Source organism: Xyrauchen texanus, chromosome 3, assembly GCF_025860055.1.
Source record: "Xyrauchen texanus isolate HMW12.3.18 chromosome 3, RBS_HiC_50CHRs, whole genome shotgun sequence".
Classification (NCBI taxonomy): Eukaryota; Metazoa; Chordata; class Actinopteri; order Cypriniformes; family Catostomidae; genus Xyrauchen; species Xyrauchen texanus.
The window spans coordinates 32,339,007-32,366,935 of record NC_068278.1 but is presented as its reverse complement, the minus strand read 5'-3'; the positions used below and the strand labels follow the sequence as shown (position 1 = coordinate 32,366,935).

At 38.2% G+C, this 27,929-nt stretch overlaps 1 protein-coding gene across 1 annotated transcript in view; it reads left to right on the top strand.

Annotated features, from left to right (window-relative positions):
* The first annotated feature begins 724 nt into the window (after nt 1-724).
* steep1 (STING1 ER exit protein 1) overlaps nt 725-27,929 on the top strand; it is a 32,143-nt gene continuing 4,938 nt past the window's right edge. Inside the window, exons 1-6 of the mRNA XM_052105446.1 lie at nt 725-913; nt 11,661-11,778; nt 11,877-11,918; nt 25,391-25,535; nt 27,103-27,192; nt 27,280-27,372. Coding sequence (XP_051961406.1) covers nt 790-913; nt 11,661-11,778; nt 11,877-11,918; nt 25,391-25,535; nt 27,103-27,192; nt 27,280-27,372 — 612 coding nt within the window. The 5' untranslated portion in view covers nt 725-789. The remainder of the gene's footprint in view (nt 914-11,660; nt 11,779-11,876; nt 11,919-25,390; nt 25,536-27,102; nt 27,193-27,279; nt 27,373-27,929) is intronic.

Here is a 27,929-nt window from a genome sequence, read left to right as displayed (position 1 = left end):
AAATTAAATATATGACAACAAAAACACGTAAGTCTTTTCTGATGCTGCATTTCATTTACACAGAACCAAAGTAGCATCAAAATCGACTTTGATACTCTGGGTTGAGGTGGGTCAGGCCAAGCATAATTTAGTCAAGCTTTTATGCACCACTGCGTCTTCACTCAGAATTTTGAGCAGGCACAGAGCAGTCTTAACTCGAGTGTGTTCGAGTTACGAAAATTATTCTTATTGTATGCTAACGATTTGTTTTTAGATCAAGCTTCTTATGTCATTGTGACCAAAATTAAAAGTTACCAGAATTACTACTTACAATAGAATAGTGGAATAAAAGAAATTTAACGACTTGGAAAGTTGCACTGATTAATGAGTAAGGCTTCTACAAAGTCAGGGCTCCTACGAATAACTGCAATGCCATTGTATTTGGAGCCTGCAAACAAATGTCCTAATAGAAACTATATTTATATCAAGGTCACCAATGAGAAATAATTCACTTCTCCAGAACATAATTCACGGTGGAGAAAACGCCTTCGCCTCGATCTATATAATATATCAATATCAAGAATATATTTTGTGTTTTTCTGTTACGCCATGATGACTCATAGGCCTATCTGTCACCTTTTAGTCCCGAAAATATATCATTATTTTTTTTAAATATCCACAGCGCCATCTCTCGTAACGAGACAGTTAGGACGCACTAACTTCACATAAACTACGTCATCACCGGGCGACAGTGAAACTGCAGGTATCATTCTCCGTCTTAAAAAAAAAGTACGTTATCGGAGATCAGATATGCCCAAAGTGGTGTCTCGGAGTGTGGTGTGCTCGGACACTCGTGACAGGGAGGAGTATGATGACGGGGAGAAACCTCTGCACGTGTATTACTGTCTGTGCGGCCAGATGGTCCTAGTTCTGGGTGAGTATCAACAGCGACGTAGACAGATTTTCAGTGGTCCAAAATAATCAGTCTTACTAAAGTTTTAGAAATCATCTCGTGTCCATACAACAGTTGCAATGTAGGCAGGTTCGTTAGTTATAGTGGGAGCTTTCTGGATGTGTAGCTTACTTGCTGTTGTAAAATATCGGCCGAAAGAGTTTTTGCGTCCGTCCGCGTTTTTTTTTCCAGAAAAACTTCCATTTTTAAAAACGTGTCTCGATATACAACTGCATTCTGTTTCCTTTGCCCCACGTTTACCTCTTGTTTAAGCACAAGAAAGAGTTCGTTTTGAACAGCCTCTAAAATGTAGATCCTCCACCATACCTAAATTAAAAACAAACACAAAAAACAATTTAGGATTTAGGGCCTAAAATGGATGTTTGTGTTTAGTTATGGTGGAGGATCTCTGGTTCGGCCCGGGGTTAAGATTTGTTATCTAACATCATGGTGTACTCCTCACATGTCTTGGCACCAGAACGGCGGAGCGTCATATCGCATTCGAATGTGTGAACAGGGAAACGCTTTTAGAGGAGCTTTCTCACACCAGGGCTGTGAATATCGAAGAATACGTGTCATATTACACGTCTGGTGCTTAAAAATGTCTAGTCATTTAGTTTGGCCTTTGGACGTGATAAAAAAGCACATGAACGTCCATGTTCTTCCAGTGAATTTTAAAAGTGTTTGAGAATCCATCTTAATGTCAAACCAGATGCATTCAGCACAGAGAAAGTTGTCAGCTGTAGTTAAGCACCCCACAGACATTGACCATGTGGTGGCTAGTACACATACTTGCACCAAGACAAATTAGGTTGTCCAATGTCAAGTAGCACTGTAAAGAAGAGGAAGGTTGGGAGTATTCTACAGTTGAATTAAGAAGTTTACATACTTGGGTTGAAGTCATTTAAAACGATTTGTTTTAACCACTCCACAGATTTAATATGAGCATGACACATATCTACTTTGTGCATGACATATGTAATCCAACAATTGTTTACAGACAGATTGTTTCATTTTTAATTGACTATAACACAATTCCAGTGGGTCAGAAGTTTACATACACTAAGTTAACTGTTCCTTTAAGCAGGTTGGAAAATTCCAGAAAATTATGTCAAGCCTTTAGACAATTAGCTTCTGATAGGAGGTGTACTGAATTGGAGGTGTACCTGTGGAATCATTTTAAAGCCTACCATCAAACTCAGTGGGAAAACCAAAAGCAATCAGCCAAAAAAAATTTGTGGACCTCCTCAAGTCTGGTTAATCCTTGGGAGCAATTCCCAAATGCCTGAAGGTTCCACATTCATCTGTTCAAATAATAGTACGCAAGTATAAACACCATGGGTCCATGTAGCCATCATACCGCTCAGGAATGAGATGCATTCTGTCTCACAATGGTAAATGTAGTTTGGTGCGATAAGTACAAATCAATCCCAGAACAACAGTAAGGGACTTTATGAAGATGCTGGAGGAAACAGATATACAAGTATATATATCCACAGAAAAGGAGTCCTATATCGACATAACCTGAAAGGCTGCTCAGCAAGGAAGAAGCCACTGCTCCAAATCCACCATAAACCAGACTACAGTTTGCAAGTGCACATGGGTACAAATATCTTTTTGGAGAAATGTCCTCTTGTCTAATCAAACAGAAATGGAAATGTTTAGCCATAATGACCATCGTTATGTTTGGAGGAAAATGGGTGAGGCTTGCAAGCCGAAAAACACCATCCTAACCGTGGAGTATGGGGGTGGCAGAATCATGTTGTGGGGGTGCTTTGCTGCAGGAGGGACTGGTGCACTTCACAAAATAGATGTCAAAATTATGCAGATATACTGAAGCAACATCTCAAGACATCAACAAGGAAGTTAAAGCTCGGTCGAAAATGGGTCTTCCCATCCAGCAACTTATTGTGAGAAGCTTGTGGAAGGCCATCTAAAATGTTTGACCCGAGTTAAACAATTTAAAGGCAATGATACCAAATACTAACAAAGTGTATGTAAACTTCTGACCCACTGGGAATGTAATGAAAGAAATAAAAGCTGAAATAAATAATTCTCTCAACTATTATTCTGACATTTCACATTCTTAAAATAAATTAGTGATCCTAACTGACCTAAGGCGGGGAATGTTTTCTACGATTAAATTAATTGTGAAAAACAGAGTTTAAATGTATTTGGCTTAGGTGTATGTAAACTTCTGACTCCAACTGTAAGAGCCCTGGGCAGACCGGGGGAAACGGCAGCAGGAGCTGCATGCACTTATTTAGGGGGGCACCAAGGACAGCCAAAGCAATCTCCTTATAACCCCAACTTCTGAGGAATCATGTAAATCAGAATGAGCTTTATTGACAAGTGTGCTTACACATACAAGGAATTTATCTTGGTGACAAGCTTCCAGTGCACAAATAATACAGCAACAAGACAGAGATGATAATAATAAAATATAGAATAAAAATAAAAAGTGAATAGAAAAAAAAGGATATATAAAAATACACAATAGGACTATACATACAGTGGGTACGGAAAGTATTCAGACCCCCTTAAATTTTTCACTCTTTGTTATATTGCAGCCATTTGCTAAAATCATTTAAGTTCAATTTTTTTCCTCATTATTGTACACACAGCACCCCATATTGACAGAAAAACACAAAATTGTTGACATTTTTGCACATTTATTAAAAAAGAAAAACTGAAATATCACATGGTCCTAAGTATTCAGACCCTTTGCTGTGACACTCATATATTTAACTCAGGTGCTGTCCATTTCTTCTGATCATCCTTGAGATGGTTCTACACCTTCAATTGAGTCCAGCTGTGTTTGATTATACTGATTGGACTTGATTAGGAAAGCCACACACCTGTCTATATAAGACCTTACAGCTCACAGTGCATGTCAGAGCAAATGAGAATCATGAGGTCAAAGGAACTGCCTGAAGAGCTCAGAGACAGAATTGTGGCAAGGCACAGATCTGGCCAAGGTTACAAAAAAATTTCTGCTGCCCTTAAGGTTCATAAGAGCACAGTGGTCTCCATAATCCTTAAATGGAAGCCGTTTGGGATGACCATAACCCTTCCTAGAGCTGGCCGTCCGGCCAAACTGAGCTATCGGGGGAGAAGAGCCTTGGTGAGAGAGGTAAAGAAGAACCCAAAGATCACTGTGGCTGAGCTCCAGAGATGCAGTCGGGAGATGGGAGAAAGTTGTAGTAAGTCAACCATCACTGCAGCCATCCACCAGTCGGGGCTTTATGGCAGAGTGGCCCGACGGAAGCCTCTCCTCAGTGCAAGACACATGAAAGCCCGCATGGAGTTTGCTAGAAAACACCTGAAGGACTCCAAGATGGTGATAAATAAGATTCTCTGGTCTGATGAGACCAAGATAGAACTTTTTGGCCTTAATTCTAAGCGGTATGTGTGGAGAAAACCAGGCACTGCTCATCACCTGCCTAATACAGTCTCAACAGTGAAGCATGGTGGTGGCAGCATCATGCTGTGGGGGTGTTTTTCAGCTGCAGGGACAGGACGACTGGTTGCAATCGAGGGAAAGATGAATGCGGCCAAGTACAGGGATATCCTGGACGAAAACCTTCTCCAGAGTACTCTGGACCTCAGACTGGGCCGAAGGTTCACCTTCCAACAAGACAATGACCATAAGCACACTGCTAAAATAACGAAGGAGTGGCTTCACAACAACTCCATGACTGTTCTTGAATGGCCCAGCCAGAGCCCTGACTTAAACCCAATTGAGCATCTCTAGAGAGACCTGAAAATGGCTGTCCACCAACGTTTACCATCCAACCTGACAGAACTGGAGAGGATCTGCAAGGAGGAATGGCAGAGGATACCCAAATCCAGATGTGAAAAACTTGTTGCATCTTTCCCAAAAAGACTCATGGCTGTATTAGATCAAAAGGGTGCTTCTACTAAATACTGAACAAAGGGTCTGAATACTTAGGATCATGTGATATTTCAGTTTTTCTTTTTTAATAAATGTGCAAAAATGTCAACAATTCTGTGTTTTTCTGTCAATATGGGGTGCTGAACAATAATGAGGAAAAAAAATGAACTTAAATGATTTTAGTAAATGGCTGCAATATAACAAAGAGTGAAAAATTTAAGGGGGTCTGGATACTTTCCGTACCCACTGTATATGTATATGTGTGTGTGTGTGTGTGTGTGTGTGTGTGTGTGTGTGTGTGTACAATATACAAATCTGTTATATACAGAAGCAAGGGAATGTAATTGCAGAAGAGGTATGGTATGTTGGAGAAATATAAATATAAATGGAGCAGTTTTAACAGTTCATGAGATGGATTGCCTGAGGGGAAAAAACTGTTCCTGTGCCTGACGGGTTCTGGTGCTCAGTATTCTGTAGCGCCTGCCAAGGCAACAGTTCAAAAAGGTAGTGGGCTGGTTGAGTGGGGACCAGAGTGATTTTTCCAGCAACTTCAGGAGCTTGACAGAGGGGTCCTTGGCGGTGCAGTCATTTGTATACAGGGTGAAGAGTAGTGGGGAGAGCACACATCCCTGGGGGGCACCAGAGCTGATTGTACATGTGCTGGAAGTGAATTTCACCTGTCTCACTAGCTGCTGCCCATCCATCAGAAAGCTGGTGATCCACTGACAGATAGACATGTGAACAGAGTTGGTGTAATTTAGTCTGGAGTATAGCTGGGATGATGGTGTTGAAAGCCGAACTGAAGTCCACAAAAAGGATCCTTGCATATGTCCCTGGTCTGTCCAGATGTTGCAGGATCTGATGCAATCCCTTGTTGACTGCATCATCTGCAGACCTGTTTTCTCGATAAGCAAATTTAAGGGGATCTAGAAAGGGTCCAGTGATGTCTTTCAGGTGGTCCAACACCAGTCTCTCAAATGATTTCATGACCACAGATGTCAGAGTGACAGGTCTGAAGTAATTTAGTCCTGCAATTTTGGGTTTCTTTGGGACAGGAATGATTATTGAGCGTTATCGGTGGGAAGATGGGGGCCAGCTGGTTAGAGCAAAGGATTTAGACAAGTCGGTGAAAAACAGTCTGGGCACTGTGCTTTCCTTGTCTTTTGTTTTCGAAAGGCAGATAACACCTCCTCTTCACAGATCTTAAGTGCAAATTGAGTAGCCGGAGGTGCGAGGAGGGGGATTACAGGTGGTGTTGATGTTTGTGTGAAGTGAAGGTCAGAGCTGGTGTGAGATTGGGCCTTTCAAATCTACAGTAGAACACATTCAGGTCACCAGCCAGATCACTGAATTGCTTGATTTAGATAGAAAGCAGAAGACAAGAAAGACAGTTGATAACCTATTAATCTGAGATTTAATAAACAGTATGAAGTGTAGTTGAGTTTGCATTCCCTTTTGTTTCATAAATGGTCACACCCCTTTCATAATTTGTACAAATAATATAGCATTAATGAATGTTTTAACCTTGTGTAAAAAAGTCCCTCAATTGTCCTAAGTGTCAAAAGCTTGATATATATATCTCATTATATAAATTGTTTTACAATATTGCCTTACTACTTAATACTGTTACCAGATGACACAGAGACTACAAGAGTGCAAATTGAATGAAATCCCAGATGCAGTTTATTGTGGTACTCCAGTCCCAATCAATAATTACCAGGAGAAAAAAAAATTGGTGCAGAATACAGGACTACTTAATTTTAAATAAGCCTGAAATACACATGGGACTCTTGTTTTGAAATATCTGCACTCTCAGTTGTGAGTTCACTGACGGCTGATTCGCTGATTCAAACTGCTACCCCTGAGCTCCTGATTTCAAACCCCCAGTTCTTTTTGTTGTTGTGTGCAGTGCAGAGCAGCTGAAAAGTGGTGCGATTTATTCAATAACTCACAAGAAGTTATTATATGAACGCACATAACCCGACTATTGTCACCAATGGCAACTAGATTTAAAATTATAGTTGCAATAAATCATTTTTGGTCACATTTGTGACCATTTTAGTCGCAGTCTGGAGCAGAGTATGTGAGTGGAGTGGAGCGGCAAAGCATTCTTTAATCGCTCAGCTCCAGCTCCACTCCGGGTTGTTCATTTCCAGCTCCTTGCTCACTTCGCGCTCCTGGATTAGAGAAACACCTCTCTGTGTTCGCTCCATGGCGACATTAGCACTTAACTACCTCTCCACTGTAAAGTTATTTCAGTATGCTTTTTAATATCATAACCTTCCATGAAGAAAGTGTATTAAATAAATACACAATACTAGAAGAAAATATACAATGTGCTTTGTTAGAACACTAACATTAGCCCAAGACTAAATTAAATAATTTTATAGCTTACTTTTGAAACATATCTGCAGCGTTCTCTGGGTTTGATCAATTAAATTGCTATACATTAGTGTTGTCACGATACTAGAATTTCTTACTTCGATACGATACCTTGAAAAATATCGATATTCGATACCATTTTCGATACCACGGAGAAAAAAAACTGCCACTATATTAAGGGGGTAGAACTAAGTCTAGAACATGACAATGAGGTATATTTTACATGAACAAAATGTCCAGAGGTAGTGCACTTGTTCAAAAGCCTCTCAGATTGCCATACATTCAAAAACCAATAAAGTGCAAGTAAATAAAAAGTGCAATCTTTTGTATTTCCAAGTCAAATCAAATCCAATCTCAATGTCAACAAAAGATACTTAAACGTCAAGAGGGGGGGGGGGGTGTTGGGGTTGACTAGCTTTCATAAGGTCTCTCGCTCTCTCCCTCTCTGCCGTGCGCGCAGTATGTTCTGTCTCGCATGTGCGCTATAGATTCCGGGAGATTTGAACTAATTTGCGGGCATCAGGGAGAAGCTATCAATATGCGGGAGACTCCCGGAACTTCCGGGAGACTTGGGATGTCTGGCTTCATATCAAAAATATTTCCAGATAGCACTCCTGCTGTGTTCTTTATCAACCAAAACTGGTCGTGGGCGCCGCATGCACTCGCCATCTTTACATTCACTTCACTTTTGCTATTTAACCAGAGCTGAATGAGACGAGTGCGTGTGTGTGTGTGTGTGTGTGTGTGTGTGTGTGGTGTTTGTCAACGCCTTTGGAGAGAAGTGAAAGTGACAGCTCGGCTAGTATCGATACTTCGGGAAATTAGTATTGGTACCGTTCAGATATTTTAGTATCGATATTTATCGAAATATCGATATTTATCGAAATATCGATATTTTTGACAACACTACTATACATTACATTACAAATATAAATTACCAAACTAAAAAAAATTATATAAATTACCAGAACAAAAACAAAACATTAAATTAAATCAATTTGCTGAACTTTTTCATCTGTATATGTATAATGCACAAATTATCCTACCGCACTAAAATAAATTTAGATGGCAATCGATTAAAGTCAGACTACGCAATATTAACATGTTGATTAGTTCAGTTTGTGTTTTATGTCATTTAAAGTTAAATTCTATTTAATGCGGGACACAATAACCTACAGTTAAGATTGAGATGCATTAGATTAGAATGTTGATATGATTATTCAAAGTATTTATTAGGGGATATCTGTATTACTGACCTTTTTAGATTTTCTCTCCACATGTGAACGGATTATCATTGTGTGTTTTGCACACGTCTTTTTGGATTTCACAACAAACCTTTGATCGTGGCAATCACCTCCCTACTCCCCACTTGTTCTCCTTCGCCATCCCCTCATTAATTTTCACTATATGCCAGTTTAAGCAAGAATAAAGAGATGAAACACAAGCATGTAGTTAAGTCAAGCTTTACCACAAGCTTATCTCAATAATAGGGAGTTTGAAAAGAGAAAGTGAAAATAACCTTTGCTCTGGAGATCGAACATTACCAAGTGCTGCTAGATTTTAAATTAGTATTTTTTTTTTTTTATCACATTCTTTCTGGTTATATCAGAAATTCCATCTTCCTTCATTCCAATAGTGTTTAACACTGCTTAACATGTGGTGAATTATTGCATTAAGGTCCGTTAACAGGTGTTTTGCCTGTGATGGAGTGTTAGTGGAGCACACTTGGAGCTGAGAGAAAAGAACGATGCTCCTATTTATATATATATATATATATATATATATATATATATATATTTTTTTTTTTTTTAAACCTGCTCCTCACTCCAGGCAAAATCATGCCACTCCACTCACATACTCCAGTCTGGAGCCATGTTCAGCCACTCTGATTTCCTTATTCAGTGTGTTCCTGGCCTGGTTGTACGAGATTTTATCCCCACCTCTGTAAGCATCTTATTTTGCCTTACGAAGCTGCCTGAGTTTTGCTGTAAACTATGGTTTGTCATTGTTGTATGTTAAATGAGTCCTAGTAGGAATACACATATCCTCACAGAAACTGATATATGATGTCACAGTATCTGTGAGCTCGTGACAGCCTTTAGACATGTGACAAGATTTCTGCCACAGACAGATTTGTAAATGTAAAACTTAATTTAATTATTGAAGGTACAAATACATTTTTGTTTAAATAATCCATTAAAAATCCTCTTGACTCAAAAATCTAAGGGGACACATGCCCCCCTCAGTCTGAATGGGTATGACGCCTCTGCCCAGTTAAACTCCCGACTCTCTTCCCGCATTATTTTGGGATACATGAACACTTGAACACTTTACACTGGTATGGTAAAATAAAAACTGCTCTCACTTAATAATAAAAGATGATATATTGGAGGCGATCCCCCTTAAGATGTTCAATGGTTTATCCCAAATTATAATTATTTTTTTTTAAGTGCTAAATTACAGCGCGGCATGAATTGCAAGCAAACTCGCATTTGTGGAACGTGTCATAAACTAGGCTTGACTGGATTGTATGGTGCGGATTACACTAAACAGCGTGGCACCTACCACAAAAACTGAATTCTAAACCGCACTTATGAGGAAAAGACCAACACATGATGTGTGCCATTACTGTAGCAACACTAACTATATGATTTCACAGTAATTTCTGTGAAATCATATAGATTATTTTAAACTATAAAAGAGGAAGTAGAATTGTTATAACAAAGGCATAACAAAATGCTATTTTGTTTTAAAGAGATTAAAGTGACATTGATCTACTTAAAGATGATCCATCAAAGTTCTTATCAAACCTAACCTAATTCTATAACCGTAAAAATGAAAATCAAGGGCTTAAAATTAATTATGGTCCAAGCTCTCAGTTGTCCTCCTGTATAAAATCTTTTCTATTCTAATGCTCCCTGATTGTAGGGGAAACATCTGGTTTTGTTTGCCTTTTAGATATTCAAGAGATGACTTAAATCAACATTTAAATTATAAAAAGACAGCATTTCCATTAGAAGCACAGTACCAGCTCACTAAAATGACATGATCAAACATTATAATTTGTATGTTATTTAAACGCATTAAGCTATTTTAATGAACTATTCAAAATTAAATTTGTTTTTAAGTGTCTCTTATGGAATGTGCATACTTATGTTTATTTATTAATAATGATACTTTTTTGGGCGAAAATAAATTACAGGTTGGGACAAGAAAGGTGACCCAGAGTGCAAAGTTATCAAGGGGCCCAAAAATTCTAACAGCGCCTCTGTCAATGACACATTTAAGCTTTTGACCTAGTGGTTATTTTCCTTGCTAACTTCAAAGAGGTAAATTCAATCTATTCTGCTACAAAATCCAATCTTATAATGATACAAACAATAAAAACAAAGATACAGTTATTTACTCTCGCACATTAAGAGAGGCCCAGTCTGCCTAAAGTTTGCTGAGAAGTATATGTTCATAAGTCATATAATGAACACTTGGTTTAATATAAATATTGAAGTGTGGTTTAGCCTACTGTTTAAAGATCCGGGCTGGTAGTGGTAGCAGAAATGTTATAGGTTAAAACCCATCACCATTATGCACTTGATCAAGGCACTTAATCGCAGGTTATTCCCTTTAAGTGTGCTATAAGTTGCATTGCATAAACAAATGTGTGCAAAATGGAAAATTACTAGTTTGGTCCTCGATCTAAATATCTTACTGATGCACTAGTTTTCTAGACAACTCAATCATTGCATGTGCTATATATGAGGATGTGTTGCTAAAAGCAGAATGTGATTATTACTTCTTAATTTAACTCATTGCAAGTTTTCCTGAGGTAAAATGTACCCTTAAGATTTTAGTGTCGTAGAATTGCATCATGGAATGATGCATGTGTTGGCTTGACGTGATCTATGCCTTTTACAGCACAGTTTTAGGCTTCTGTGAATTCTCGCACAATTATCTAGCACAGCAAGAGTGTGTGAGTATGAGATATAACACTCACACTTCAAATATTTTCAGACATCAGGATAATGTATGGGCTGCTTTTATTCTTATGGTGTTGTTCCGGTGATTTTCCTCTGTGGAAATTATGTAAGTGATTAGACTCACATCTGCACGATTGTGATGTTCAAAAAGTAAACACCATAAAGCTACATTTACATCACTATTAGACATAGAACAGAATTAAACATCACTTAAAATGATATGCACTTTAAAAAAATATTATCTTCATTATGATAAATTGAGTTTTATTTCGTAGAGGAGAGTTTAAAGTTAATACAGACTAAAATTGCAGGCACCTGATACTTTGGCTGTTGTTATCATCTATGGAGAAAGATCAGTGAGATAAGACTGGTTTATATTATATAAATTTTCTGCTTCTTAAGCATGTATTGGGTTTGCATTGTGCATTTTGTACATTGAGAGAGAGAGAGAGAATTAAACTTCTGTGTTCCTTTTTAGAGTGTCAGATAGAGAAATTACCCATGAGACCAAGGGACAAGGCCCGAATGATTGATTCAGCAAAACATGCCCACAAATTCTGCAACGTGGAGGAAGATGAGACTGTGTACTTAAAAAGGTGTGTATGTGTCTCTAAAAAGGTTTTTGTTGGAGTTTTGCATTGTAGTTTTGTGTCATGATTCGCTAACTGCTGCATTTCTCTCAATACATGTGTAGGTCAGAGGGCATCGAAAGGCAGTTTCGAAAAAAATGTGGAAAGTGAGTGAGCACAACATATTTTACAATATCACAGCCCAGACAACATGCAACATGCATACAGAATAGAGGTCAACCGATAGTGGGTTTTGCCTATACCGATAACTAAGGTGGGAAACCATGCCGATAGCCGATAAATCGTTTTTACAAATGTATAATATGAATGAAACTTTTTACTTAATGTAAAATAGTGCTGAACTTTAGTAAGTATCACTTTCAATGGCAAAACTTAAAAAATGACTTAAACACTGTAATATTCAATGCCTTTACTATCTGAATTTAATAAAAATATAAGAGGTTTGTTGTTCTGTAGTAACATAAAACACTGCCTTACAAAGCCAAATAGCAACTGTATGCTTCATCAGTATTCTGACAATATTTATTTTAATTGTCATATGTAATCTATGAATGATATACAAGAAGGGGGAGAGAAAAAGGAGTAGAAATAAAATCAACTAGTCTTGTTTTTTTAGAATGCCATTGTATATAATATATATCCATGTGCCCTTACATGAACAATTTGTATATATTATATATTAGTGCGCGCTCTCATGAAAATCACATTTATGTTTCAGATTTATATGTTTAACCATGGTCTTATGTTTCTTTTGTACGTAACTATGGCATAACATGGGAAGCTTGTACAGAAGTTTATTTTGTCTGAACGGAGAAAAGTTTGGGAAACTTTATAGTCAAAAAACTATAAAACAGAAAACTGCATGTTCTGTGCTCATACTTTGTTTTCTGAAGCAAGCAATCAGCTGAGCAGTGGCAAAAACTCAGGCAGCATTTTTATACAAGTTTGGCATTAACATGAAATTGATTTATTACTGATGATGAACTAATGCAACAAAACCTTTTCGGAGCACTCATGTTTAGAACCTGACTGGAACAATTTGGACACCCCTCAACACCGGAAAAACAATGAATCTGTTGAAATTCATAAGTGACTTTTTATTTTATTCAAAACAACGAATAGAGGAAAGGTTGGCCGTTTCAATTCTTGACTTTGTAACATTTTTCTAACCATTCAATGACCGCAATGTTAGCTCTAATGTTATCCTCTCCTCCTCGTTGACAATACAGTTCACCAGTGCAGCGACTAGTTAATTATCAAACCACTTTTGGTTGTCTTAAATGATTGATTTCTTGTTCCATGACAATAACAATAAAGTGTATACACACCGTGGCTTTTCTCTGTCGCTGTTTTAAGTCTGCTTTTGAAGCATCTGTCCCTCTGCATAGTAGTCACGTTTGATACAACAAATTCAGTGATTGTTTTTTTACATAACCTCTAGAGGGCGTTGTTATACTGTAGATCAGTGGTTCCCAAACTTTTTTACAGTGGCGTACCCCTTCAAACATTCAACATCTTTTCGCGTATCCCCCCTCTAACGCATAGATAAAATTCACACAAGGTCATTTGAAAATATGTCTGTGTAACACAATTATCTTTGTAAAACAACTCCCTTATATTAAACCGGTTATATTTTTACATGTTTTGTACATTATATTAATCATACACATACTGAATAAATGTCTTACCGACTGAGATTGGAATACTATATATGATGTAACTGCATAACTTGAAAACGCCCCCCTCATTGCATCATAATAACAGCGTTCGATTCTGTGCGTGGAATTGTGCATCACTGCAGGTGCGGCAATGCCGGCCAAATTCGAGCATTGAGGGTAAGTATCTGTGCCATTGCGCGCAGTCAGCTCAAGTTGCTTTTTTTTATGTCACATTTGACACTGATAGCAAGGTTGAGTTCATTTGCTGAAAAAACATCATGCAACAATGTTAAAACGGGTCTCTAGAGTGCGAGCAAATGTGATTGAAACTTACTGCGTGTGAATATGGAAAATTGTATGGTGCTGCTGAATGTCTGACAACTGTCATCAAAGCATTTGAACTTGTACCATCAGAATCAAAACTCCCTATGCATCTAACCTTAAATACAAATTGCGTTTTAATCTGCGAAACTAAAAAACTAAATTAAATCGTGGATGACTGACAAGTGTGATTCTGTTAAAACAGTGAAGCATTAACTATCACTAAGCTACTTCACCTAGCACTTGACTGGGCTGTCGAAAAAAGATACTTGTGTGACGTACGATGCATGAGTAGATGCATTTTTTAACCGCAAAAGAAAGGGTTATTTCATTGCATATTTTTCTGACCTTTATGATGCAACCATTTTGGTGTTTCTACACTAGAGGGCACACAAAATTATTTTTGCCAGTGAGAAATACATTAACTGCAGGTTTGAATGTTATATTAGACTGTGATGAAATTGAAAGAACGGTAAACATCAGAACGTCATTCGCGTACCCCCATTGTCACCTCACGTACCCCCAGGGGTGCACACACCCCAGTTTGGGAAACACTGCTCAGAACCAAGGAGTTCAGACTGTAGAATCCTCCAGCGCCGGCCACAGAAAAATTAAATATCCGATAGTCGTTAGTTTAAAAAAACTGAACTATCGGCCGATAAATCTGTAATTCTGAAATGTCGGTCGACCTCTTATACAGAAGACAAAATATTAAATCGTTTTGACAGAGAAAATTTATTGCAGCATATAAAAAAATATTATGAACTGCATTGTTACAGCAGAAGCAAAACTATTAAACAGCTCCCTGCAAATTATCGCAAAATAAACCCCTTCAGGGTTATACAAGATCCTGAAACTGCCTGTCAGGGTTTATTTTGACATCTTGACTAGGTGACTGTACAGCATCACTTGCATATTATATGCTACTATTTTTATCAATCAATCATGAAATCCTTTTCAAATCATAAAACTTGAATATCTCCTCTCCCTATATGTGAATGCGCATATATTAAGAACAGCCAGTCCATCTATCCTATTGTGCTGTAGGGCTAAGCTTCCTCTGTCGCCATGCTGTGGCAGTAGTAGACCATTTTAACTAATGGACAGGCTGGGGTCAGATGTGTCTGTAGGAGGGTAACTGCATTATAGATGAAATTACTGTTGCAAACATCCGCTCCCCTTCGGCCCTTTTTGGTTCTTTTGGCAGCAGTGAAAAGTGCTGTTTTCTATTGGTGCTTGACTCAAATTTAGCTGAAAATGATCGTAAAGTGTTGTTTGTGGAGCTAAAACAGCGCATTTTCAAAAGATTATTGGAGATTTGGGCTTAACATTTTTCCATCAGGATCGGTGGATCAGGAAAACTCGTGGATTTGATATATTTTATGATAATTTATATTATATAGTTATCACATCTGCTTTAGTGAAAAACTTACCCTGCAGCTGCTTTTGGTGGATTTCAACTTTTCACAATGGAATCAAACAAACTCCAATAGCAAACTGCTCTTTTTTTTTTTTTTATTTCCAGTGTAACTGATGTGAGGGATATGAGGCCAAATATTACCAATTGATGATCTTATATAAACAACCCATGGAAAAACTGTGTTGCGGTAAAATCTGACTCCCCGCCAGATTCGTACTCCCCCCGCTACCTTATTGTTCCCTAAACCTGTACCATAACCATACTAGAGAGTCAAAAATCGGCACCCTGTCTCCACCACTGCAGTGCATGTTTGAGAAAGGATATGCGAATAAAAATGTGTCATACTGCCAAAATGAAGTCTTCCCATAAACGGATGAAGTGAAGTTTGAACATGGAACATTATTTACTTGGTATGAGACAATATGGTTATCTCACGATTCGGTTTGATGTACGATATGTAGTTCACAATTCGATATGAGCTCACCTAATGACAACACTAGCACGACGATTGTTTTTTTCTAAATGTTTACGCAAAATGCATGTTTTAATTTTAGTTTGTGATTTCATTTTTTTTTAAATACATTATTTAATTATGTGGAGTGCGTGATCTCATCTTTGACCCGGGTTTGTTAGGGTTCTTCCGGTGGAAATCGCGGATCAGTGCAGGGTCCAAAATGTGCCTTGATGGAAACCAAGAGCGTTCCTCAGGCCAATAACCTTCCCAGTCCACTAAGTATTGAACACTGCGACCAACCCGGCGAGAATTCAGCAACCTCTGGACAGTATATACTGGACCACCTGCAATAAAATGAGAAGGTGGAAGAGAGACAGGAGGGGACAAAGGGGATGTTAATACAGGTTTTAAAAGAGGGACATGGAAAACAGGACTGACCCGGAGAGACCTGGGGTGTCGCAGTTTTTAGGCTACTGCATTAACTTTTCTTTCCAACACAAAAGGACCCAAGTAATGGGGGATAAACTTAGAGTCTGTGTGGAGGGGTAGGTTCTGGGATGACAGCCACACCCGTTGGCCTAGTTTGAGCATTGGTGTAGCCCTCTTCCTCCAGTTGGCCTGGATCTAAGTTCATTAAGAGGCCCATTTTAGGGCTATCCGGGCCTTTCTCATTGCTCTTCTGCACCTGGACACTAGAGGGAACTACAGTTTCTGTCTTTTGGCTAGAAAAGAAAGGTGGCTCAATTCTAAATTGCACCTGAAATGGAGACATCCCTGTAGATGAACAGACTCGTTGGTTATGGGCAATGGGTCTCGGCCCACAAACATTTTTGGCTCCATGATTCAGGATCGTTGGAGGCAGCACATTGTAGGTACTTTTCTAGTTCCTGGTTCACACCCCCATTGTCTGCCCATTGGATTGGGGGGTGATAGCCTGTGGATAGAGGTGTTAAATTATGACCAAAATGCTTTCCAGTACCTTGAGGAGAATTGAGGCCCACGGTCTGACACAATGTCAGCTGGGATGCCATGGTATCATGCAGAGGGGTGTCCTGAGAGAGGGATGAAATGAGCAGCCTTAGAAAATCTGTCCAGCATTACAAAAATCACAGTATTACCTAAGGATGGGAGCAAGCCTGAAATAAAATCCATGGATATATGAGACCAGGGCCAGTGAGGAATTGGCAAGGGCAGGAGAGAACCAGCTGGTGCCCTATTGCTGGATTTCTGAGCAGCACATGTCGTACACTCACATACCGTATATAGTCTTCAATGTCTTTTTTTCATCTGAGGCCACCAGAAACGTCTGCTTACAAACGCCACCGTTCTGGCAGCACCAAGGTGTCCCACGGAAGGTGCATCATGCCCCCTTTGTAAAACGTTATAGCATACTGCAGTCAGATCATACAGCCGTCCTGCTGGACACTCACTTGGATCTGGATCGGTTAGCTGAGCTCTTTGATCTGCCTCCTCCAGACCCAGCTGGAAATGTCCTACTACGCGAACTGGAGGAATTATATTTTATGGGACCAGGTCGGTACCCGAGCTGTCATACTGGTGGGAAAGAGCATCCGCTTTGGTGTTCTTAGACCCTAGATGGTAGAAGAGTACAAAATTGGTTGGCGAGTCAATCATTGCTTGCACCTTGGCTGGAACCGTTGAAATCCCCTTTGGAGAGATGATGAAGCCTAAAAAAGAGGTGCTGGACAAGTGAAACTAACATTTCTCCATTTTTACTTATAACTTATTCTTGAACAGGCGCTGGAGTGTCTGATGAATGTTTCTGGTTGTCTTCTCGCGATCTGGAGAAAATGAGTACGTCATCCAGGTACTCGAACACTGATCTATTGAACAAGTCTCGATATATTTTTTACGAAGGCCTGGAAAACAGCTGGACAGTTGGATAGCATGAAGTGCATCACTAAATATTCATATTGGCTAGTTGGTTTGCTAAACGCTGTTTTCCATTCATCCCCTTCTTTGATCTGCACTAGATGGTAAGCATTGTTTAAATCAAGCTTTGTGAAAATAGTCGCACCCATAAGCAGGTCAAATGCTGAGGCCATCAAGGGTAATGGATATTTATTCTTAATGTTGACCCTGATAAGAGCTTGAAAGTCAATACGGGGCCGGAGACCCCCATCTTTCTTGGGCACAAATAATAAGCTAGCAGACACGGGATTTGGAGGGTCGAATCAGGTTATCTTTAGTGCCTCACTAATGTACTCCTCCAGAGCTGCTGTTTCAGGAACAGAAAGTGGATACAAATGGCCTCTGGGAGGTAAAGTCCAGTAGTAAATCTATTCCACAGTCATATGGTCTGTGACAGAGTAATGCTGTGGCCTTGCTCTTACTGAAGACCTCAGTTAAATCATGATAGTCCTTGGGTACCTTGCTGAGATCTGCCTCAGAATGGGATTGCTTAACACAGGACTTTACACCAGGGTGAAGATTATTTGAACTGATGGAAGGGATGGTAGTGAATTTACAGTTAAGGCCCCAATTCAGCATCTGACCAGATGTCCAATTAAATTGTGGATTATGAGGAGCCAAAGAAATCCTGGCACTAAAGGGTGTTTTGGAGAGTTCACTAGGGAAAACTGAATTAGGTCTTGATGGGTACCAATTTTCAATTGGACAGGTTTAGTGACATACTCTATTCTGCCTGGCCCTAGTGGTCTGCCATCCAAGGCATGCATGTTCATTGGGTTGGAACTCACCTCAAGAGGATTAAGCAGCTATCTGGCCAGGGTGATGTCCATGAGGTTCTCCTCAGAGTCTATTAAAGCTGAACAATTTAAAATTCATGAAAAATGAACAAAAATACTCATGACAAATGTCAATACACCCAAACATTCTGGGTATGCCAACAAACTGCAGTAGTTCCACGAAGATTAGTTTTTCAACAGCGACGCTGTTGTGCATGTGTCCGGACCTGTATTTTGTGTTGGTCAAAGAATAGATTAAAACAGTGGTGTCAAACAAAAGTTCAGTCTGGGCCACATCAGGGATTATTTGTGCCCTCATAGGGCCCTTTGAAAATGTGGCAACAACATCTGCTTTGGTAGCACCCACACAAATAATATTACATGTTATGTGCATTGAAATGCACATTTGACAATACATCATTGATTTTGAGGTTGGGATGCAGATGGAAAATGAAAAACTGATAGCTTGGTAAATAATAGTTATGAAAATCTACCATACTAACCATAAAACCATGCATGGCTCCTCACTAACATGGTTAGTAACTATGGTTTCTATATAAAGAACTATCGCATTTTTGTAATGAAAAAACAGAACTAACACAGTACAGTACAGTTAGTGATACTGCAGTAAATACATGGTAAAAATGTGTAAGTGTTGTGATATGAGAATTAGGGTTGTGCCGATGGACGATATCATCGTCCATCATGATGGCTGACCAACATCACGATGTAGAGCCACCATCGTGATGCCACACCCCTTTTGCGAGTCTTGCTAGTGTGACTCACTAATCCTAGTCTCTTCTATAGTTAACCTTAAAACTTTGCAGGGATTGCTCTGTAAATTAAATTGAGAATATAACTAATGCATATGCTATTTTAAATACTGTAGTATATGCCAGAGACGTGACGTGTGAAAATACCGTGTCAGGCAGTCTACACAAATATTGATCTTGACATTGTTAGCTTCTTGTCTTTTTTTTACATGTCTTACACTGTACATTTAGATTAAAATATTTTATGTTGTAGGCTACAAGAAAATAGCCTTTATTAATTAATTATTAGTAGTTGTAGTGTCTCAGAAAATCTTGCTCATTGTCACATAGCTCTTTACACTGAAGTGGCAGTTTAAGATAAACCCAGACCCAGGGGTGCCGCCAGGAATTTTGGGCCCCATGACAAGAAAATCTAATTGGGCCCCTTCTGCGCAGCTGTTGTCACCACATCTCTAGGGCCTAACTTTGCCATCAAAAGCTTTACATAACTCTAATCAAAGGCTTGCAACTGTCTTGTTTCTTGTAGTTCAATACTAGTACTAGCACAATATTTACTGCTGGTGATTTGTAAATGCAAGTCTGCATACAGTATGCAGTTCACTCTTTGATGCAAGATTAAAAGCCACCATAAAAAAGGCAATCCTTCACAGTCTCAATGTATTTTTATTGTAAAATTAATGACAGATTATAAAAAAAAGAAAAAAACTAAATGTATGTTAACTTTTTATTCAAAGTAAATTAACATCATCATCTCAAAACAATGAAAACAGCAGATTTTTGAACTTAACTGCACATATATGCCAACAACAAAATAAAGTTGACGTGTAAAATGGAATTTTCACATCAGGGTTATTATAGTGCTACAAAACAGATCAAGTGATCACTAAATCAATAGGTTTTGATGTTTGAAATATGGTCATAAACTTAAACTACATGAAATGTAGGCTAACACCTGCAGCTAGCTAACTTATTATTATTTTTTGCTAGCTAGCTTATTTCACTACAGAGACTGAGCGCAACGCGTCATAATCTGAAGACAAGGCCCACCGGGAGGGAAGACAATCCAACCGTCTCGTGTTCCAGTGGGCGTGGTTCTCAGAGTAGTTCGGGTAGTAGTCTCCTTTTATGTCCTGAAACAAACCGTTTTTTGGTGTCGACAGCTTATAAAAAATTATTTCTGGGTTATTTAGCTTGTTTGCTGTATACCTTGTCACACAGCAGCTTTTAGACATTGTTTTGTTTTTTTGTTATAAGTCATAAATGACAAGGAGGCAGTTTCTCGCAATGCAAAGTCAATGGAGACGGTTGGATTGTTCCGTGGCCTAAATACGCTCTGTCTCTATGGACAACAGGTTAATACCATTCATACACTAAAGGCTACCCACCTTTCTTGGTGAAAAACTGGGTTACAGATTGACACCCTTTCCTTTGTCTTTCCTTTCTCTCTTTCCTTTTTTGAAAACCAGATTTTCTTATACTACTCCACATTGTAATCTGTGTTTCTGGCGCATCGACTAACTGCCTGCAACTAAACACCGTCATTCACTCACTGATGTGCGCGCTAAGGCAGGACCAAACCATTTCATGCAGATACAGGGGGGTGGTCGGTCAATATGGATGTTTACTTTTTGGTCAAAGGGGATATTTAACTTTTATTGCCAAAATAAGTAAAATCAAAGACATAATTAATTGTATTATTATTTGAAATATACTCAAATGATGATGGTTTATATAGTGTATAATATAATTAAAAAAAAATAATAATTAAATTAGTTTTTACCTATTTGTTGGGGCCCCCTGTCATTCAGGGGCCCTTGGAATGGTCCTAACTTTTCCCCCCTATACGGCGCCTCTGCCCAGACCAGCGAATGTCAAATAACTTTTGTCTGGTTAATACTTTTAAAGAAAAATTTCCTTGGCCATAAATCCATAATGTCAAATCAAATGAAAGAAACAAGTTGAATATGAATAACACACATTTATTAAAACATAGAAGAACAACAAATAAAGAACAAGAAAACGGGAACAACACTCAGACCGAAACTCGGCATTAACATTTCACTTATAATTAGCAGCACAATTAACTTCAGCACAGGCTACAAAATAAATTGTTATTGAAATATTGTAAAGTGGTCATATGAACTACACAAATGAACGTTTAAAAAATAATATGCAAAATCGAATAGCTCCGCAACGGATGTCGAAAAATGCGTAAAGAAGTCTTAATATCTTTCACCATAGACCATGTTTAAATTTCGATGTTTCTGGCCAGAAATACCAACATATTCACTTTATCTGGTTTTAATAAACTGCGGATTGGAGTAACTACACTACCCGCTGTGCTGAAGACCCGCTCTGATGGAGTACTGGTAGCACAGATATTTCCGTGCTAATCTTGCCATGAACGGAAACCTTTTGTCGTTCGTTTTCCACCAAGTCAGCGGGTCCTCTTCCCCATCAATGGCCATTTCCTGCTGGTACATGGTCATTTCTGCCTCGACCTTTTGCTCATCAGTGAGCGTGGCTGTGGCTGCTCTCTTCGCAAGAAGGCTGCCCAAAGACGACTTTTTTTTTCTTAAGCGCGGTGGCGGCGCCGGCATCTCCCTCTTCTCCAGCATCATGTGAGGGACCTGGTGTTGGACTTGGAAGCGACAGAGCATTCTCTCTCAAAGATATATTAAAATAAAAAGTGCTTAAAAGTGCACAACTCTTCTTAAGTGGAAGAAATATTTTTTCCACTTACGTGCAACCTATTGGAAAGCGCGGATGAGTCAGTTGGGATAGTAAAATAACGAAATTATAGTTTTTAAGTGGAAAATAGTATTTATGGAAAGAGATATATTAAAATAAAAAGTGCACAACTCTTCTTAAGTGAAAGCTAAAAAAAATGCTTCACGTGTCGTGCAACCTACTGATAAAGCGCCGACGAGTCATTAGTTGGGTTAGTAAAATAACGAAATTACAATTTTTCATATAATTTTTTAAAATGATATGAAATTATGTAATCCGCCCTGCCCCACCGACGATATCATCGTCCATCGCGATGTTTTACTGTCAACATCGTCAACTGCCAATTTAGGGGACATCGCCCAACCCTAATGAGAATTGAAAAGCCTTCTATAATATAAGTTTTCACCTGTTTTCTTTATCAGTGCAATTTAGAATGTGGGGGGTGTTTGTTTCATCACCGAGACATAAGAGTTTTGCAACAGACAATTCTGTGACAATTCGCAATCTCCGCCGCAAATCTCACTGCTTCATATGCGCCTTTAAAATAGTCTGTTCGGTTGAGACCTGTTTGCAAATTACCACACCTGCTCTGCGCTCGTGCTGCTCTATCCATGATTGAACCGTGTTGATAATTGACCCCTGTAGTGTTGTTTCATTCCGCTTTTTGAAGCGAGCAAAATGTGCTCCAAAACATACAGATGACGGGAAGTCTCATTTATATACATGAGGAAAGCGCTAACTGATTGTTCACATAAACGTTGCAATCCCCTGCCATCCTACGTTTCAGAAATGAGCTTGTGGGCCACACAAAATTAAGTGAGTTTGACATGTTATATGTGACATCAGTGTGAGTGTGTGCTTGTTTTTGTGTGTGTGGTTGGGTCTCTTACGCAGTGTAGAGTTGCATCAAGAATATTAAATGAACATGTGAAATCCCAACAGTGGTGCTCATAAAATGCATATGGGGAAACACTGAACTGTAAGCCATCTTGCCATGTTGTTCTTTAGAATGAGCTCAAGATTTTAGGTTAGAATTTATGTAGCGTAAGGAACGCGTGTAAAGATCTTGAATAAGGTCACCATTTCCTTTAGCATTGTCTCCATTTGTAAACATATTATTTGAATGTCACTAGTTTATTTGAAATGGGCTAACAGTGAAAAAATAAATGTAGAAAACTACAAAAAGTATTCATAAAAGCTGTATTATAATTATTACTAAATACACTATGTAACTTTTGGTCCTCTAGTGGTTAAAAAATAAAACTACATGCATCTTGAGGAAGAACATTATTTTGGTAATGACGCAAGTTGTGCATCGGCTCTGCTCCTCTGCACAGATGAATGTGGTTCAAGGCACCGGTGTACACTGGATAAAGGACATCTTATCAGAGCGAATGTACAAATAAATTACGAAAGAAAGGAAAAGACGGATATCCGAAAACATGTAATCTGAGCAGATAAGTGCCATGTCTTATGCTGTTGTTTTGACTTAAATGTTTTGAAATAAATGACATTTAAAAAGCAACGTTCGTTAACATTAGACACAATGATTGCTAGTCTGATAAGGTAAACGTTGTAAAAATTTTTATAACTGCAGGATATTCTGGCCAAATACACTACGTTAGTAACTAATTTATAGATTAGTCATTGTTACCAACCAGTAGTCAACATCATTTTAAGACTAAATTATTTATTTATATAAATTATTGCCATAATAAAGAAAAATACACGTGTGCTAGCAAGTGAAATGTTGTGCACCGATTACAGTATAAATATTGTATTATAACAGATATGTGTGTGAGATTACACAACTGTACATAAACCATATCAATAAAATATCTTTCCTGTTGAGTAAGAAAAAAGCCATCTCTGGGTCGCTTTTAAATATAATTTTTAAATTATAATAAATATTGTATTATAACAGATATGTGTGTGAGATTACACAACTGTACATAAACCATATCAATAAAATATCTTTCCTGTTGAGTAAGAAAAAAGCCATCTCTGGGTCGCTTTTAAATCCTTTCAGATCTCCGAGTTGTCACCACCTTTGAAAAGCCAAGCCGATGATGATTCTGACTCTGACTCTTTCCCTTTTGCATACATAATTTGCTCTGTTTGGGGTTTCTTTGTTTTTACAACCGTTGATTCCAGAGAGGTTTGCCTTTTTTAATAGTCCATGGTAAATTTTTCTCATTCGTTGTGGCAACAAACATTCAGCTTCATGCAACTCTCACACCATACACACGCTACAGAAGCCGAAGCTTATTTTCTCTGTTTACGGATATGACGTCAACAAGCACGGGCGAAATTAAGTATGTGTGCAATTTCCAGCGAAATCCGTCGCAACAGCTGTTAAATATAAATCATTATTATAGGTTTATCAAAGTGTATTTGGGTAAAGACATGGTTTGAAAGATGGATTTTTGTTGCACTCTCTCATTAATAACATTTTGTTATTTTTTTAACACACAAAAAAAGACGGTGTAGCTTAAAACAAAAATTTTAAAATGCTATTTAAAAAGTTATAGATGGAGTATTGCATATCACACCACAGTAAATGCCAACATCCTAAAATATTTTGTTTCAGATAAAGTGTACTGATTATATCATTGTTCAGCATAACAAAATTAATGACAGTCAATGTTTGGCAAAAAACCCTCATCAAATTAACATAATTCTATACCAGTAAGTTGTTTCATTAAGGAAAACCTGACTATCTTACACATACAAAATTATTTCCTCTATTTTCAAACTCTTGATTTCACTCCACTGGTTGCCCACATCAAATTCAATGCTCTGGCCTTCAGTAAAGCTAATGGAACAGCTCCTTCTTAATTTAATTCACTCATCCAGGTCTAGGTCCCAACTCACTCTCTTCTTTCAATTAATGAGCTGCACCTGGTGGTCCCGTCACAAAGAGGCACAAAGTCCATTTCACAATCATTCAATATTTCTGGTCCTCTGTGGTGGAATGAGCTTCCAACCTCCTAAATGAACACTAAATGCACTTACTTTTTAACAAAAAAAGTCTGTCTCTTTACTACTTCACCCACTGTGAGAACTTGGCAGTGCGATACTGAAGATATTATTGACTTTTGTATGACAAATTACTTGTTTTGTTCCTCATTTTTAAGTCGCTTTGGATAAATGTAAATGTAAACAGTGAATGCTTGCCAAGTCAAGATCGATCTTAAGTTGTGCTCAGAAGTATTCAATCGGGTAGGATTATGTTTTATACATAAAAGCTACATTTAGAATGTTTATTTATTTATTTTAATTTACGATAGTGTTTGTTAGTGTAGAACAGACATGACATATAAAGGAATGTTAGGATGCCAGCGACATATTAATGCAGTGTGTGGAATTTTCAGATGGTATCTTATGCACCCTAGTCAACTATTAAGTGAATATCGAACTTAATACTAACTTTATCCAATTTATCGCCTCTCCAGATATAGGAGGGCCACTGGGAGGCCAGGCTTCTTGGCACTGGGGGCACTATCCATAAACTGAAGTGTTTAAACAGTATCTTATGTGTGTATTTTGTGTAGATGTGGTCTGCTCTTGTTCTATCAGCATCTGATGAAGAGCACTCCAGCAACATTCGTTGTTGATGGAGCTCTGGTGAAGTTCGGCCAGGGATTTGGCAACACAAGCGTATACAGTCAGAAACAAGAGACACCTAAGAAAGTCAGGGTAAGATACAAGTACAAAACAGAAGTTCCATACATTTTGGTTGGAAAGGTGTGTTAGAATTGCAGCATATAATGTCAACAGCAGGATAATTAAATTAACGGAGGCTTGGGGCCAAAAAAAGTTGACAGAAATTGATAAAAATGCCCCCGAAATTCAACATGTGAAGGTAAAATGTGTATGCTCATTATTAAGGATGCATGTTTATGATAAAGTTGATGATTATTTTAATTGATTGTAATCAAGATTCATTTGGATGCATAGATATTACATAAAAATACTTATTTTGGGTGGATCAACTGCATGCCGTATTCTGCCGTACGTTGGCAACGCATGTATAATTTTTTCACAAGTCGAGCTTCAGTCTTAATCTCTCTCCAACTACGCATGTCACCATGCATATTCGAAAAGCTGAAGAAAGATGTCAGCTGAAGGAGTTACCTTTTGTGTCACATTAGCACATTGTCGAAGTCCACTAACTTGCTTCTCAACAGCGAGACCCACGCAGAGAGCAAAACAACATGGAAAAGTTTACAGCCACATGCACAGAAATTCTATATACATTGATTTTGAGAGATCAGATGTACGTTATCCATTGTTCTTATGGTGATGTCTGAAGGCAGAAGACGCAATTTTCTACTGGATTGCTCTAACAATACGAGCTCTGCTTTACTTCATCTAGCGCCTTCAATTATTCTTATAAACTTAATAAAAAGCTTAATAATATCGTTTAGACTGAGGAAATATGTCTTCATAAAAGACGATTAAGAAAATAAATGGTTTGTCTTTAGTTTCCAAGTGACAGCTGTTTTTTTTGTATAGATTTGTTGTCTGTATACTTGAACAGATCTGTCACTAAACATGTCATTTGAGCATGCGCATAATGCCGAGGTCCAATTAATGTGTAGACATGCTGGACAACCCGAGCTACAAGAGCAGTATAAATGTCTGTTAGTTTGATTTTGCAAAAAAACGAACTGGTACAATTTCAGTCAGACTAAAGCATTTAAATGGCATTTACAAAGAAAGATTATTGCTTTTGTCCAATTGAAATCGAACTTTTAAAGTGCATGTGCATTGGCTAACTCATTGGACCTCTTAGAAGCATTAAAAACAAACTTGTTATTCAAATTGTGATTCAGTTATACAAAGAAAGCAAGAGACTTGGCTTTGATTGGTTACAGTGCTCAACCGCTGCAAAAACACTTTAAATAGAAAATTTGGTTCAACGTGAGTAGACCTGAATATACTGTTATAATTGACACTCATATTATCACTTAAAATATGAGTTGATACTGATTTCAATCGAACATTCAGATTTTAATACATTGATAAAATGTAAGTATTCTGAATAAAAGGCTAACACAATGTATCGTTTTTGAATTGTCAGTTGAAAATATGGCCCCATAAAGGTAAGAAAATGCACCTGAAAATCAATTCCAAGGAGCAGATATTGATCTTTAATGGAAAAGTTACATTCTGGCAATGGTTAATAGCTTTGTTATTATATATATATATATATATGTATATATATATATATATATATATATATATTATATAAGTCTTATAGGTTATGATGACAAGGCGCACCAAAGATATGGGCAAGTTCAGCTCTGTTACTGTCTCAACGATCGATGAAGAAGAGGAGGAGATTGAAGCGGTGAGTTTATGCTCCTGCTTATTCATCACTTACATCATTTTTCTTTGTTGAAGAGCTGTTGTTGATTGTGATGGGTTCATCCTACAGCGGGAAGTGGCAGATTCTTATGCCCAGAATGCCAAAGTGATTGAGAAACAGTTGGAGAGAAAAGGAATGAGCAAGAGGAGACTACAGGAACTAGTAAGAACACATACACACACTGAGTGAGATGAAAGGAAGGACAATGTGCATTCATGCTTAGGGGTAAATTGGACTTTAAATAGACTGCAGAGATGACTGTAATGAGTAAGTATACACAAGAATTAAAGATGACAGAGATCATACGCACACACACATACACACATCTAATCTTATTTACATTGGCAGCTCTTTTACGTGGGCTGCTGGATAATCTTATCAAAGACGAGTCACACTGTAAACACACAACCACACACACATTAGTTAATTCTGCACACCAAGAATCAGCCAAGTCGTGTACATAGATTGGAGCCCTGTTTTCTCCTGGTATTAACATCCATCTTGGGTGATCCGATCAAATGTTGTCAGCCAAGACAGATTGCCATTCACACCTGGTATTATTATTTTGTATCTCCTGTGAGCACTTGTGATCAGATCACATCAGTGGGTGGGTTTCTGATTTCATGACTACACACAATCATTTTTATCAGTGTTGATTTCAATGCAAATTGATGTCGGGCATACCAAAGATGCTCCATGAAGTCTTTTGCAGGTACATT